General features: G+C 42.4%; 2 protein-coding genes across 5 annotated transcripts in view; both read left to right on the top strand.

The window, feature by feature from the left end:
* Nucleotides 1-8,176: 8,176 nt before the first annotated feature.
* On the top strand, nucleotides 8,177-10,337 carry utp3 (UTP3 small subunit processome component). The gene has a single exon (XM_003221852.4). The coding sequence runs from the start codon at nucleotides 8,255-8,257 to the stop codon at nucleotides 9,671-9,673; it is 1,419 nt and encodes a 472-aa protein (XP_003221900.1). The 5' UTR covers nucleotides 8,177-8,254; the 3' UTR covers nucleotides 9,674-10,337.
* A 2,120-nt stretch (nucleotides 10,338-12,457) lies between these two features.
* rufy3 (RUN and FYVE domain containing 3) overlaps nucleotides 12,458-15,248 on the top strand; it is a 73,193-nt gene continuing 70,402 nt past the window's right edge. For 2 of the 4 annotated variants that reach the window (XM_008112165.3, XM_062981210.1), the window contains exon 1: nucleotides 12,459-12,848. In XM_008112165.3, coding sequence (XP_008110372.2) covers nucleotides 12,545-12,848 — 304 coding nt within the window. In that variant the 5' untranslated portion in view covers nucleotides 12,459-12,544. Of the gene's footprint in view, nucleotides 12,849-15,248 lie in introns of all 4 variants that reach the window. The other 2 variants (XM_062981209.1, XM_062981211.1) reach the window with 2 other exon arrangements.

Genomic DNA, 15,248 nt, shown 5'->3' with positions numbered 1-15,248 from the left:
CTTCTGCCGGCCTGTTTAGCTTGGATAAGTGAGACTCTACTGTATTTGTTTGGACGCAGGGCAGGGTAAAATCATCAGCATCATCCAAAGACTATGAGTGAATTCAAGTTACACAGTTGCAGCACTTTGGTACCACTTTAACCTCCATGGGTCCATTTTATGGAACCCTAGTGTGTTTAGTTGCATGATATACAGTCAGTCCTCCATAGATTCTATTCATAGATTCTGTATCCACAGATTCAATCATTCAAAGCTCAAAATATTTTTTAAAAATCCCAAAAACAAACCTTGATTTTTCTATTTTCATAAGGGACATCATTTTACTATGCCATCATATATAATGGAGCATCCACTAATTTTGGTATCTGTGGGAATCCTGGAATCAAAACCCAGTGGATACCAAGGGCCCACTGTATTCAGAATTCTCTGTCATAGAATTATATCTAATACAGAGCTTTCCAAACATTTCAATTTGGCGACATGCATTTTAGATATGCATCCTTTTGTGACTTAGTAATTCAGTTTTACTAGCAAACCAGAGGTTAAACCAACCTCTTATAAGAGATACGGACACATACGTAAATTGTAATAACGAATTGTATGGTGACACAAAATATCCAATTAAATGTTTTCATTTATATATTTTAAAATACACGATTCCTTGATTATTTCACAGAGACTCAGATGATTCTTGTTACATGCCTGTGGCACACGTTCACACTGCAGCCAATACATGAATGTTTGGAGTCCTTTCCCTTTTACTGCAAATTCCTGAATTATATGGGTTGGAGAAATGGAAGAGAATGTGTCTTCAAACTACAGTAATTGTGCAGTGTGGATATTCTCTGTGAAGATTACATCTTGAGTGCGCCTATATTAACAAATCCCTATTGCCTGACCATGACTGCGAAAAGCTTATGGTTCAGAGCACTTCTAAGGGAAGATATCATGTGGCACTGAATCAACCTGGCTTGTAGAGTCTCAGAATAACCTCAGACCAGAACTTGGAAAAGTTCTTTTTCAGACAATATAATAATAATAATAATAATAATAATAATAATAATAATAATAATAATAATAATTTTATTTTTATACCTCGCCTCTATCTCCCCAAAGGGAACTCAGGGCGGCTTACATGGGGCCAAGTCCGAATAAAAACAATAGCAATATAAAATACAACAATAGACAAGAGACATGCACAATTATAAAAATTTAAACATTAGCCAATAAAAACAAATGACAAGAACTAATAAAAACATGGATTAAAACGGAGAGGTTGCAAAAGTAGACTGGGTAATGTGCACCATATAAATATTGTAAACACAAGGTGACTGATAAAGTACTGAAAATTCTTGGAAGTGCAGATTGGGATGGTGATGACCGTCACCCCGGCTTTCAAATTGATTTGAAAACGCAGCGGAGAGTTCCGCAGATCGCTCACCAAAGGAACGGAACGGGACCGCAGCAGACTATTATTAAGAGATCTTTTTTATTTCACTTTCCCCTTCCCTGAACTATGTAACAAAACCCCCCAATAAAAGTAGCATTTATTTTAACAATAACACTCTCTATCTGGTTATTTTGTATCTTTCTCTGACTCCTTCCTTTGCATGCAATTTCTCTCTCTCTCCCGTCCCTTTAACTCCGGCTGAGGTTTCTCCGCCATAGATTAATATGGCGGACGATACAAATCGGCTCATATCTCTATCAAAATTACCCCTAGAACGCTCCTCTTTTAGTCCTAACCCTTTCTAAGGCTCCTGACTCGAAGACAACCAGCGGAACCGGAATCGGTCCAGTTTTCGGCACCTCAACAGCTGATTGTCAAACGGGACCGACCGCTTCCTTCCAGCCTTATCCCGGACTTTCCTCTCCCCGCGACTCGCGGAATGGTTTTAAGAGATCCCTAGCCCCTTTCTGTGAACTGGGGATGGGGGGATCGCTCTCTCGCGGGGGAGACATGGATCTCCAAGTACCCTCACCCTCTCTGCAGCTGCCAGGGGGTGCCCGGACGGGTGCCCTCCACGTTTCATTCATACTTTCATGATTTTATGAAGGAGAAGAACACTCTTCCCCAGACCTACCCCTGGACTTATGAAATCCTATACTTCCAAAGACTGCAACCCACATGTGCCTCTTCCCCATGCCATCTCTACGAATTCCTCCCATCACCGATGAACTCTTTTTCCTCATGTATCCATGAATTTGCATATTCTATGTACCTGGACACCCTCATGACCCACTGTTGTATGAATTTCTAATCGTTGGGCTAACTTCATGAATTGTGAAATCATGCTGCTTGAACTCCACTCCTATGACTTTCCATATTGGGTTCCCCAGATGTTGTAAACCTCATTCTTATCAAATGTTTTCAATTGTTTATATCATCCATGGTTCCCCTTTGTGCAATGTAACCCCCCCTCTATGGATTCTCCCTTTCCTCCTTGAAATCTACCTATCTGCCTATATGTATTTATACTCTTTGGGATCCCCGGAAAATATGTGTTTTTCCCAGCTGGGTTTATGTTCCAACTTTATTTTAATTTTCATTTTATCCCATATAATTGTCAAATCATGGAATCAAATGGGAAATATTATGACCCCAACGTGAACCCTAGCCCCCATGACCCAGACCTCCCTTCCCAAAAACAAAAGGATAATCTGCCACAGTTTAATCCAATCTCATTCCGATCGCATGGACAATATAGGGCTTGAGTCACCAAATTCCTAAAGGTGATTCGACCCCAAGGCAAACATTGTCATATCCCAGGCCAGGACGCCTCAGGAAGGCACCCTGGGGGGGCCCGTCAATGACGGCTCATCACCACCCTTCTTTACTTCCCGTCTGACACCCCAAGACATATCTAAAAACCTGTGAACGTGACAGGACCCCGGACATCCTTGATGGGTGCCATTAATTCCTTTAGAAATCGTCCGGGCCAGGATTAATCTGATATTTCCTGTCCGGTCACTTCATTGTTTCAATAGCTCCCGCCTCCTCCTCTCTGATTGGCCCGAGTGGGGACAAAAAGCGGCTCCCCATTGGGCCAGCAGAGCAAGGCGGGAAACGAAAGCCCGCCTCGTTCAACCTCCCAGCCTATCCGCGATCAGATGGGCGGGGGAGCGGGGCGGGAAATTCAAAGGGCTGTCAGACCGAAACATTGTATAAATATGGCTTTATTTGAAATGTATGTTACGCTAGTAGATTGAATGATCGCTACTAGTGTCCATTCAGCTGAATCGCTCAATAAAGACTCCTTGGCGGATTTTCCTTCACCCTTGGCGGACCTTCTTCATTTCAGGCTTCAGGTTGTATTGCGGCTTATATTCTCCTTTTGGCTTCGCCAAGGTCCGTTCCCTCAGGACCGGATCGGGTCTCTCCTTAAGGGCCCGATCCCCTAAAACGCGGTCGATAACAATGGGAATAGACCCTGTGTCTCAGAATCCTCCAGTCAGCTCTGTAAACAACTTGTTTACTTTCTGGCTTGCATTTATGTTATGTGATTTCTGCAATTGACTCCTGTACTGTTTGCTGAACTTGAGGGATTCATCCTAGGCTGCCCGATAGTGCTGCTTGTTTTCCCAGATCTGAAATGGCCATTATTATGCTTTTGCTAAAGGGAATCTCTCACACAAGGACCTCTTGACATTATCTTCTTTTGAGTTATCTCTGAACTCTGAGCTAATTTCTTTACCCTTGCTCATTCTGTGATGAAGCTGAAGCCAGGATACATAAAGAAATCTGTTCTCGTGTATGGAATGTTCTTCATTACTTTGGTCTTTATATAACTTCAAGTCCTGGAAATTCAACAAAACTCCCTCCATAAAGTAGCTGATCCTTTTTTCCCCCAAGCCAGTGGTGTTACCTAGAAGCCACTTTATACATAAACTTCAAGATCCTCCTTGCAGTCTACTGAAAAAAATAATTACCACCTTTTGAGCTCATTGTTAAAAATATTCTCATTGTGACCACTGTCTGTTTTTCTTCTTTGAAAACAGTTTCGGTTACTTTTTTTGGTCTCAGGGTAGTTGCTTAACAAAACCACAACAAACAGAAGCAGTACTGAATGAGTAGCAGATGTGGGCTCCGAAGGTCATTTCATTATTTTATTATATTTGCCTCACTTTAGAGCTTGCTAGACTGGTCTAAAGATATTTATTATTTATTTAATACATTTATATCCCGGCCTTCTCACCCCGAAGGGGACTCAGAGCGGCTTACAAATTAAATTTACATACAATATTATATTATTAGCAAAGCACAATACTGGCAATAAATTACTATATTGTACTATATCAATATATTGTAATATTATTTTTAATATTACATGTAATATATACAGTATTATTATTATTATTATTTCAATTATTTATACCCTGCCCTTCTCACCCGAGGGGACTCAGGGCGGCTTACAAGTGGCAATTGATGCCGTTACACTGATATACAATAAACTACAGTAGTATATAATTAACATTATTATATTGTATTATTAGTATTATATTGTATTACAAGATACACAAGTTCTTCCAGCATAATTCCTTCATTTATACTAGGCACTGCTAGTTCTTGTTTTATCACTATAACTACTCTATTAGAAGGCTCCTTTCTTTTTTATTTAGGAAAGTGGATATTATTTTACTTAAACCATTGTATATGATGACACTTGAGCATCCATGGATTTTGGTATCCATAAGGGAGGCTAGAACCAAACCTCAGTAGATACTGAGGGTCTACTACCATATTGCAATTTGACAACTTTAACTGCTGTAGACACAACTTACGAAATCCTGGCACTTGTAATTCCATGAGGCACTATGCTTCTTTTGGCAAAGAAATTAACTATTTTTTAAAAATCGACAAATCCCAGGATTCTACTGGATAGAACAGAGTACTATCAAAGTGCTATGATTGCAGTATGAAAAAGAACCTGAAAAAGACAACTCTTCATATAAATATTCCTTTGCATAAAGGATAAATCTTGGACAGTTTTTTTAATAGAGGACTATTCTCTATTCAATGCATTTGCACAGTAAGACAGGTGGAACTCCTTTTGATTGGAAATTGTCCCTCTGAAAGCACTCTTGCTCAAGATATGCTGGCAACATTAGGAATGGTAATTGGATTCCCTTTGTTTATGTACAGTGCAGGGCCTTATACCTTATATGGAATTGTCTCATACATATAGAACAGTTCTGGTTTATTTTGCCCCATAAATGATAACTCTCAAGCCCCACTGGTATGTTAGATCAGTAGCACCTCAGTGGGATGACTCAATGAAATACCTTCTTCCTACATCAGATGTGTTATGGGTGGATTATTTAAACATATTACCATGGCTGGCTACCTTGACGGTTCCACTTCCTTTACGTTACTCAATGAGAACATTTATTCCAGATGAACCAGTTGCAAAAGCTGCACCTGTTCTGCGGTATTTTTAAAAATAAACCAGCACCTGCACTTCTTTTGCATAGAATGGTCGCAGGGTTTGGGATCTGATGGTTTCATTCCTCTTTTGCACCACAACAGGCAACGGAGAGCAACGAGGCCTTATTTTTGTGTCCTCTGTGCCTTACCTAGCCCCCCTCCACACAGCTGAATAAAATCCCACATTTTCTGCTTTGAATTAGGTTATATGGCAGTGTGGACTCAGATAACCCAGTTCAAAGCAGATATTGCGTGATTTTCTGCCATGATATTCTGGGTTATATAGCTGTGTTGAAGGACCCCGAGTTGACATAAAGCAGGACATTAAAAAGGGCTTAATCCTGGCCAGAAAGCAAGGAACAAATAAATAGAAATAGAAGGAGGAGGAGGAGAGAAAGAAGGAGAGAAGGAAGAAGAAGAAGAGGAGGAAGAGGAAGAAGTATCCCTGTCAGAGGGATGAAATATAATGAAAAAAATATTCAGTATGAATACTGTACCTGCATGAGCAACACCCATGGTTTTACCTACCTGCACCCAACAAAATATATAATCTAAATCAGGGGTCCCCAAACTACGGCCCGCGGGCCACATGCGGCCCCCCGGGGCCATCAGTCCGGCCCGCGCTGCTTTACAGCCTTTCCTGTCTTGTCCACTCCTTGCACAAGCCTTGGAGCCTTGCGTTTCTGCCTTTCCCGCCACTTTTCTGCTATACGCAACTTCCCTGGCTTCCCACTCTCCCTGCACAAGCCTTGGAGCCTTGCCTTTCCCGCCACTTTTCTGCTGCAGGAGACTTTGAGCCTCTCCTGGCTTCCCCTGCTCCCCACACGAGTCTTGGAGGAGCCTTGCCTTTCCTCCATTCCCGCCACTTTGCTGCAGGAGTCTTTGAGCCTCTTCTGGCTTCTTCCTCTCCCTGTACAAATCTTGGAGGAGCCTTGCCTTTCTGCCTTTATGCCACTCAAAAGGTATTTTAATTATTATTCAATTAATTTTTAATTATTAAGGGGTTTTGCAATACGCTGTTTAGCCATATGCTCAGGATTTATCCCAGGACTGCAAGCCTTAGTGGAGAGAAAGTGTTTCTTCCCTTCGCTAAGGCCAGGAGACTTGGGATAAAATCCGGAGTATAGTGCTACTGCTGATTAGCCATATGCTCAGGATTTATCCCAGGACTGCAAGCCTCAGTGAAGGAAGAGCGTTTCTTCCCTTTGCTAAAGCCAGGAGTCCTGGCATAAAATCCGGAGTATATTGCTACTGCTGAGTGTATTGCCAATGGCATGGCTTAGAAACCGGGAGCATATTTCTAATCATCTCTTAGTGGAGGAAGAGGGAGAGAAATGTCATTCTCCCTCTATTGAGCTCTCGCCGAGCTCCTTTCCACTGGCTGCCCCAGGAGGAGGTGCGGAGGAGAGGGAGGCAGAGGCTACAGATAACCGGAACTCTGTTGTTGTTGTTGTTGTTGTTGTTGTTGTTATTGTTATGGCAGAAGAGGGTTGGACTAAATGTCCCAAAGGGGTTTCTTCCAACCCTCTTCATTATTTTATTATTGTTATTATTAACATTGAGGCAGGGTGGCCATCTATCAGGGGTGCTTTGCTGTGCTTTTTACCTCAAAATAAGATATGTGCAGTGTGCATAGGTATTTGTTCATAGTTTTTTTTTAAAAAAAACAAACAAACTATAGTCCGGCCCTCCAAGTTCTGAGGGACAGTGAACTGGCCCCTTGTTTAAAAAGTTTGGGGACCCCTGATCTAAATTGTCTAAACCCTGCAGGTGATTCTGTGGTTTCAATTTGTTTTATTTTTTTCCTGCCTTTTTCTCAAATACAGGGACTCAAGGCTGTTAACAATAAATACGACACAATGCAAATTTCAATGATGCTAATGCCTTAAAATACAAGTATAAAAATATAAAGCACTTTGCGTCATGAAACAAAAAAAAATTAAAATATATTTAAAACAAATGCACCCACCCCACCAAACGCAGCACCCAAACACTAATCAGTTTAATATTATTTTGGGTATAACATTTTGTATATTTGTGTCTTCATGCATTTGTTGTTGTTTTCGTCCCATCCACCCCACAAAATTGGACCCAAAGTAGTTTACAATAATAAAACATAATTAGAAAATGTTAAAAAGTTAGCAGGAAAATTATTTGCAGAATTAAAACACAGTGTCGAGTTAAAAGAATGAAAAGCAACTGAAAAAGATCTTTGAAAAGCAATTGAAAACAATGCCTAGAAACAAACTGGCAGCTTATATCAATCAGTGGTGGCCTGGGGATTCTGACAATCCAAAAAGGTACTCTGTCCCTTTAAGCCAGTGGTTCCCAACCTTTGGGTCTTCAGGTGTTTTGGACTTCAGCTCCCACAATTGCTAACAGCTGGTAAGATGGCTAGGATTTCTGGGAGTTGAAGTCCAAAACACCTGGAGGCCCAAAGATTGGGACCCGCTGCTTTAAGCAGAGTTCCAAAGATCTTTAAAAAGCAACGCCTAGAAACAAATTGGCAGCTTCTGTCAGGCCTGGGGATTCTGAGACTCCAGAAAGGTACTCTGTCCCTTTAAGCGGTGGGCTTCAAGCGCTGCGTTGGACTTCAATTCCCAGAATTCCTGCCAACTGCTGTCCCTGGTTGAGGCTTCTGGGGATTGGAGTCTGGAAAAAAAAAATACCCGGATGTCTCCAGGCTTGCGAGACGTGTGAGCTGAAGCCCAGGAGCTTCACGCATGCGCAGTTGTCACAGGAAGTGGAAGTACGTTTGAGCCTTTTCCTCTTCCGTTCAGGAAGTCGTAACGCACATTGGCAGTTGCTGTGTTGCTGTGGGTCGGCATCATGGGGAAGGCGAGGCGTCGGATCGCTCCGGGTTTGAAGGCCTCGAAGCCTCACGAGGAGGAGATGCCGGAGCCGGAGCCGGGGGCGCTGAGCCTGACGGAGGAGGCGGACGACTTCCAGGAGAAGCGGCTGGAGGAGGCGGTGCGGGCCGCCCTGGGCAGCGAGGATGAGGCAGGCGAGGGCGAGGAGGAGGCGGAGGAGGTGCTAGGCCTGGAGCTCTCCGAAGCGGAGGAGGAAGAGGAGGAGGAGGAGGAGGAAAGCGAAGAGGAGTCCCTCGACATGGAGAGTGACCTGGAAGAGCAGCCGGGCTCCGGCCTCCCGGATGAGCTCGCCTGGGGCCAGAGGAAGCAGCTCTATTATGGCACTGATTACGGTAAAGCCGGCTCCAAACCCAAAGCCCCCAAGAAGAGCAAAGAAGACGCCGAAGCGGAGGAGCTGGAGGAAGAGGAGGCAGCCCAGGCCATCCAGAAAAGGCTGGCGGAGAATCTCGGTGAGGACGACTACGGCCTGGATTTGGTACGATCCTATGCCGAGAAACCCACCGAGAAAGAATCAGGACAGAAGATCACCCAAGATTTACAGTCCCTTTCCAAAAAGGAGCAGCTCAAACTGTTGAAAAAGGAATCCCCCGAGTTGCTGGAGCTGATCCAAGACTTCGAGGCCAAGATGACGGAGCTCCGAGATGAGCTGGAACCACTTATGGAGTTAATCAGAGATGGAGTCATCTCAGAAGGAAAAGGCAGCCACTACTTGCAGACCAAGTACCATCTCTATTTGAACTACTGCTGCAACATCAGTTTCTATTTAGTGCTGAAAGCAAAAAGGATACCAATCCACGGCCACCCTGTCATTGAAAGGCTTGTGACGTATAGGAACTTGATAAACGATTTAGGAACAGTGGATCGAAAGGTGTCCCCAGAAGTTTGCTTGCTCCTTAAAGAATTCCATAATGACACAGGAAAGAGAAAGAAGTTTGTGGGTGTCAGAAAATCTGTTGCTAAAATTAAACCAAAAACTGTTTGTGAGGTTTCGAATGGTCATGCTGATGAAGAACCTGCGGATGATTCAGATTTTGATGAGCAGGCTGCTCTGAATTATTACAAAGAGATGGAAGAACAAATAAAGCTGAAGAAAAAGAGGAAACGTGATGATACGGAAGGGGACGGAAAACCGATTGTGGAAGAGGAACTGTCAGGGGATAAGAGGGGTGCAACATACCAGATTCTCAAGAATAAAGGCCTCACTCCCAGAAGGAAGAAGATTGATCGCAACCCAAGAGTCAAGCATCGTGAGAAATTTAGACGAGCCAAGATTCGCAGAAGGGGACAGGTTCGTGAGCCACGGAGAGAAGAACAAAGATATGGAGGCGAGCTGTCTGGCATTCGTGCTGGAGTTAAGAAAAGTGTTAAACTTAAGTGATTCACTTTGCACAAGTTTTTTTTTCTGGTCGACAACAAATGATATAACCTTAATAAATGCTTTTTTTTTAAAAAAAAGTAGCATATATTCATGTTAAGAACCACAGTCTGAATTTATCTGTATTTTTAAAGGATGGTATCTTGTGTGCTTCCATTAGTGTTCTCCAGTTCCCTCTCCTATTTTATGTTTCCTGCAAGTTACATCTGAAATATCCAGGTCTCAGGGATGTCGAGTAAATGGGAAATAGAGAAAAAGCTGAAATTGTGATTTGGGTGAAAAGGGCTTTCTATTCATGGCATTCATAGCACCGTCTCTACCCCCCCCCCCCAGAGTATTGCAATTTTCCATCAATCTTTTCTTTATTTTTGCCAGTTCATCTTTAGTCACTTGCTTGAGGGTTTTCTCAGTGAACAGGTTCCAGATAAAACTGTGCTTCTGCCATGGGGTCATTCGTGTTCGCAAAATCTTTTAAAGATCTATGTTGGGAATTCCAGTGCCTTTGCTGTTTTTTTTATTTTAAAAAATACACACAAAAAGAATGTTCAAAATTACATTAAAATATAATATAAAACTAGGATATTCAAAAATAAATCTGTACACTTTATTATAGGAAATAAGGTTTCTTATGGATTATGCAATGCTAATAGAATTTGGAATTGTTTTATGTTCTTCTCGTCTTTGATTTATAATACTGTAGGCCTAGTTCTTGACATCATGGGTGCATTGCCATCATAGAAAGATGGCAGTTCGACACTACTTTAACCGTAATGGCGCAATGCTATGGAATCATGGGAGTGGTCATTCTGCAAGGTCTTTTGCCTTCTCCTAAATACTACTGGTGCATCACTAGACTACAATTATGATTAAAATAAGGTTATAATATGTAAAGTTGCACATTAATTTAAAAGACATACATAATATTAAGATTTGGAAGGTAGGTGTGTGAAGGTGCTGCTCAATATAAGATGCCACTTACGTCGTAACTGTGTTGTTCATTGTCTGAGTACCTTCAGTGACGAAGAGCCTATTGTCTCAAGACAGTACCCCATTGTTGGGACAGCTTTCTCTTACAAGTTTTCTCCTAATATTTAGTGAGATTTCCTTTGTTGCAGTTTCCACCCACTTCAGAATGCTTCTGATATATAGGAGTATTTCCATTGGTGGAACTGTACAAGAAGCTTTGTGCTTAGCTCCTTGGAAATTAGTAAATATAATTAGAACCCAGTATTCAACGCACAAACATACTGAGTCTGGGAGATTGAATGTCAAACCATATGGCAGCCGTCCTCAATCCAGTGCCCTCCAGGTATTTTGAATAAATTGAATTATTCCTGACCATTCTCTGGACTAGCTAGAGCCTAGAAGGACGGCAAGCCAGGCTTTGAAACTGCAAGGCCATTCAGTGCTAATCAAGGTGGCCAACTGCAACATTCACACTTGCCTCAGGCAGACAAGAGTTCTCTCTCCCATCCTGGACTTTCCACAGATACACAAACCCCACTTGCCTAGTTTCCAAAAGACTTCACAATCTCTGAGGATGCCTGCCATAGATGTGGGCAAAACTTCAGGAGATAATGATTCTGGAACATGGCCAGACAGCCATGAAAATTCAGCCCCGGTGGCGAAGTGTGCTAAAGCACTGAGCTGCTGAACTTGAAGACCAAAAGGTCGCAGGTTTGGAGTGAGTGGAGTGAGCACCCACTGTTAGCCCCTGCTTCTGCCAACTTAGCAGTTTGAAAACATGCGAATGTCAGTAGATCAATAAGTACTGTTCGGGTGGGAAGGCAACGGTGCTCTATGCAGTTATGCCGGCCACATGATCATGGAGGTGTCTACGGACAACACCGGCTCTTCGGCTTAGAAATTGAGATGAGCACCAACCCCAGAGTTGGATACGGCTAGACTTCGTGTCAGGGGAAAACCTTTACCTTTACCTTATACATATGGGCCTAGGCTGTTAGGAATTGTGGGAGTTGAAGTTCAAAACACCTGGAAGGCCCAAGTTTGCCCATACCTGATATAAATAAGACATATAATAAACTCATATAGTTTAATAAAATAGTAATATTAATAGAAGAATATAAAAAATGAGAAATACAACCTACTAGTATGGGTTTATAAAAATAGACATACTAATAAATGAATATAATTAACAATAGATATAATAATAATACAGTAGAGTCTCACGTATCCAACACTCGCTTATCCAACGTTCTGGATTATCCAACGCATTTTTGTAGTCAATGTTTTCAATACATCGCGATATTTTGGTGCTAAATTCGTAAATACAGTAATTACTCCGTAGCAATACTGTGTATTGAGCTACTTTTTCTGTCAAATTTGTTGTCTAACATGATGTTTTGGTGCTTAATTTGTAAAATCACAACCTAATTTGATGTTTAATAGGCTTTTCCTTAATCCCTCCTTATTATCCAACATATTCGCTTATCTAACATTCTGTTGGCCCGTTTAGCTTGGATAAGTGAGACTCTACTGTATTAATAAAAGAATATAATAAATAAGAAATATAATATACGGTACTAGTATGTTTATAAAAAAACAGTCATACTAATAAACGAATATAGTTAATAATAGATATGATAATAATAATAGGAAGAAGAAGAGCCCCCTCCCCCGAATGACATTTGCTGAAGGGAAAGGAATTCCCTGAGGCACTACATCTCCCTGAGGAGGGGAGAGGCGCGGATTGGCCAGGGCTCCCATCCGTCAGAGGAGGAAGGCCACCCCTGATTGGCTTCCGGAGCCGGGGCCCGCCTTCCCCTCGTGGCGGGAGCGGCGGTTGGTGCGGCTTTCCTCCTGAGGTAAAAAAGTTGCGAAAGAAGGCGAGGGAGCGGGAGAGAGGAGGGCGGCATGGAGCCCCGGAGGAGGAGGCGGCAGGAGGACGAAGACGAGGCCGGGGAAGAGGAGGAGGCCGAGGGGGAAGAAGAAGAGGAGGAGGAGGGGGCGCCGGCCTCGCCGCCCTTCTTCCTGCTGTACCCGGGCCGAGGAGCCGGGAGAGGCCCAGCTGCCGCCGCCGCCCTCCCGGCGCCGGGCTGCCGGCCCCAAAGCGCCTGGAGGCCCGCCCCGCCCGGAAGCCCCGCCGCCGGGGCCCCGCTCCCCGTCCTCCTCAGCTACGTCGCCGCAGAAGGAGCCCATCACCACCACCACCACCACCGTGAGTAGAGGCCCGGCCCGGCCCCCACCCAGGGCCTGGGTAGACTCTCTGTGCCTCTCTGCATATATATGTCCACACACACATTTTATTTATTTTTATCCCGCTTTTCTCCCATGGGTGAGGACTCAGACCCGCGTACAGTACTTAGAAGAAGCAGACATTACATAACATACAAATTCAAACAAATTCAATTAAAAAACATAAACTGAGTAAAGAAATTTCCCCTACATGAACCATAAATAACAAATGACTAACTTACTATAATAATAATAAGTTTATTTATATCCCGCCTCCATCTCCCTCCGAAGTGGACTCGGGGCGGCTTACAGCAAAATCAAAATACAGTAGAGTCTCACTTATCCAACACTCGCTTATCCAACGTTCTGGATTATCCAACGCATTTTTATAGTCAATGTTTTCAATATATCTTGATAATTTGGTGCTAAATTCATAAATACAGTAAATACTACATAGCATTACTGCGTATTGAACTTTTTCTGTCAAATTTGTTGTCTAACATGATGTTTTGGTGCGTAATTTGTAAAATCATAACCTAATTTGATGTTTAATAGGCTTTTCCTTAATCCCTCCTTATTATCCAAGATATTCGCTTATCCAAGCTTCTGCCGGCCCATTTAGCTTGGATAAGTGAGACTCTACTGTATATGTATGTGCACACACACACATTTTATTTATTTTTATCCCGCTTTTCTCCCATGGGTGAGGACTCAGAGCCGCGTACAGTACTTAGAAGAAACAGACATTACATAACATGCAAATTCAAACAAATTCAATTAAAAAACATAAACGGAGTAAAGAAATTTCCCCTACATGAACCATAAATAACAAATGAATAACTTACTATAATAATAATAAGTTTATTTATATCCCGCCTCCATCTCCCCCGAAGGGGACTCGGGGCGGCTTACAGCAAAATCTAAATCCAAGCAATGATAAAATATAAAACATCAAAGGACAAAAACGAAAACCAATAATAAAATATACACAATAGGTGAAAAAACACAACACAGAATTAAAAAATCAAATTAAAAACAATGTGTTATGGTTGACACAATGAGGTTGCAATAGTGGATAAGCAAGGTGCACATTATGAGTAACCAATTCGCACTGTGCACACACACAAGGTATATACCGGAATATGTACTATATGCACACACATGTATATGCACTATTATAATTGTATATTTATATTACATGCAATATTACTAATAATATTGCAATATAGTCGTATAATATAATATACTAGCTGTGCCCGGCCACGCGTTGCTGTGGCGAAGTATGGTGGTATGGGAAATAAAGTATTGAGGAATTGGTGGTAGTTAAGGTCAAGGGTAAAGGTTTTCCCCAGACATTAAGTCCAGTCGTGTCTTACTCTGGAGGTTGGTGCTCATCTCCATTTCTAAGCCGAAGAGCCGGCGTTGTCCGTAGACTCCTCCAAGGTCATGTGGGATGACTACATGGAGCGGTGTTACCTTCCCGCCGGAGCAGTACCTATTGATGCACTCACATTTGCATGTTTTCGAACTTCTGGGTTGGCAGAAGCTGGGGCTAACAGTGGGGGCTCTCTCCGCTCCCCCAATTCAAACCTGTGGCCTTTTGGTCCAGAAGTTCAGCAGCTCAGCGCTTTAACACGCTGCGCCATCAGGGGATATTATTTCCTAAAGGTTGTGAATATACAATATTTCTGATTGGTTTTTTTTTGTTTGTTGGAGGCAAGTATGAATGCTGCAATTAGGAAAAATGATTAGGATGTAATGGCCTTGCAGCTTTAAAGCCTGGCTGTTTCCTCCCTGAGTGAATTTTTTGTTGGGAGGTGTTAGCTGGCCCTGATTGTTTCCTGTCTGGAATTCCCTTGTTTTCAGAGTGGCGTTGTTTGCAATATTTTATGTGCTTCTACTGTCTGTGGCCCTGAGAAAACAGAGGATTTTCCAGACTTTGATGATGGGAATACTTTGTTGGGAGGTGTTAGCTGGCCCTGATTGTTTCCTGTCTGGAATTCCCTTGTTTTCAGAGTGGTGTTGTTTGCGATATTTTATGCGCTTCTACTGTCTGTGGTCCTGAAAAAACAGGATTTGCCAGACTTTGATGATGGGAATACTTTGTTGGGAGGTGTTAGCTGGCCCTGATTGTTTCCTGTGTAGAATTCCCCTGTTTATTTACTGTCCTGGTTTTAGAGATTATATTGTTCTGCATTATTCTATCCCAGTAATTATTTCATATTAAAGAAGAATCTCACTTATCCAACATTCGCTTATACAATGTTCTGGATTATCCGACGCAGTCTGCCTTTTCATAATCAATGTTTTTGTAGTCAGTGTTTTAAATTCATTGTGATATTTTAGTGGTAAATTTGTAAATACAGTACAGTAGAGTCTCACT

The sequence above is a fragment of the Anolis carolinensis genome, chromosome 5, assembly GCF_035594765.1.
Source record: "Anolis carolinensis isolate JA03-04 chromosome 5, rAnoCar3.1.pri, whole genome shotgun sequence".
NCBI classification, from domain to species: Eukaryota; Metazoa; Chordata; class Lepidosauria; order Squamata; family Dactyloidae; genus Anolis; species Anolis carolinensis.
The sequence above is the reverse complement of the archived record's forward strand: the minus strand, read 5'-3'. Positions and strand labels throughout refer to the sequence as shown.

Coding starts and splice junctions, on each gene's coding strand:
- utp3 (XM_003221852.4), top strand. CDS start 8,255: ATGGGGAAGGCGAGGCGTCGGATCGCTCCGGGTTTGAAGGCCTCGAAG.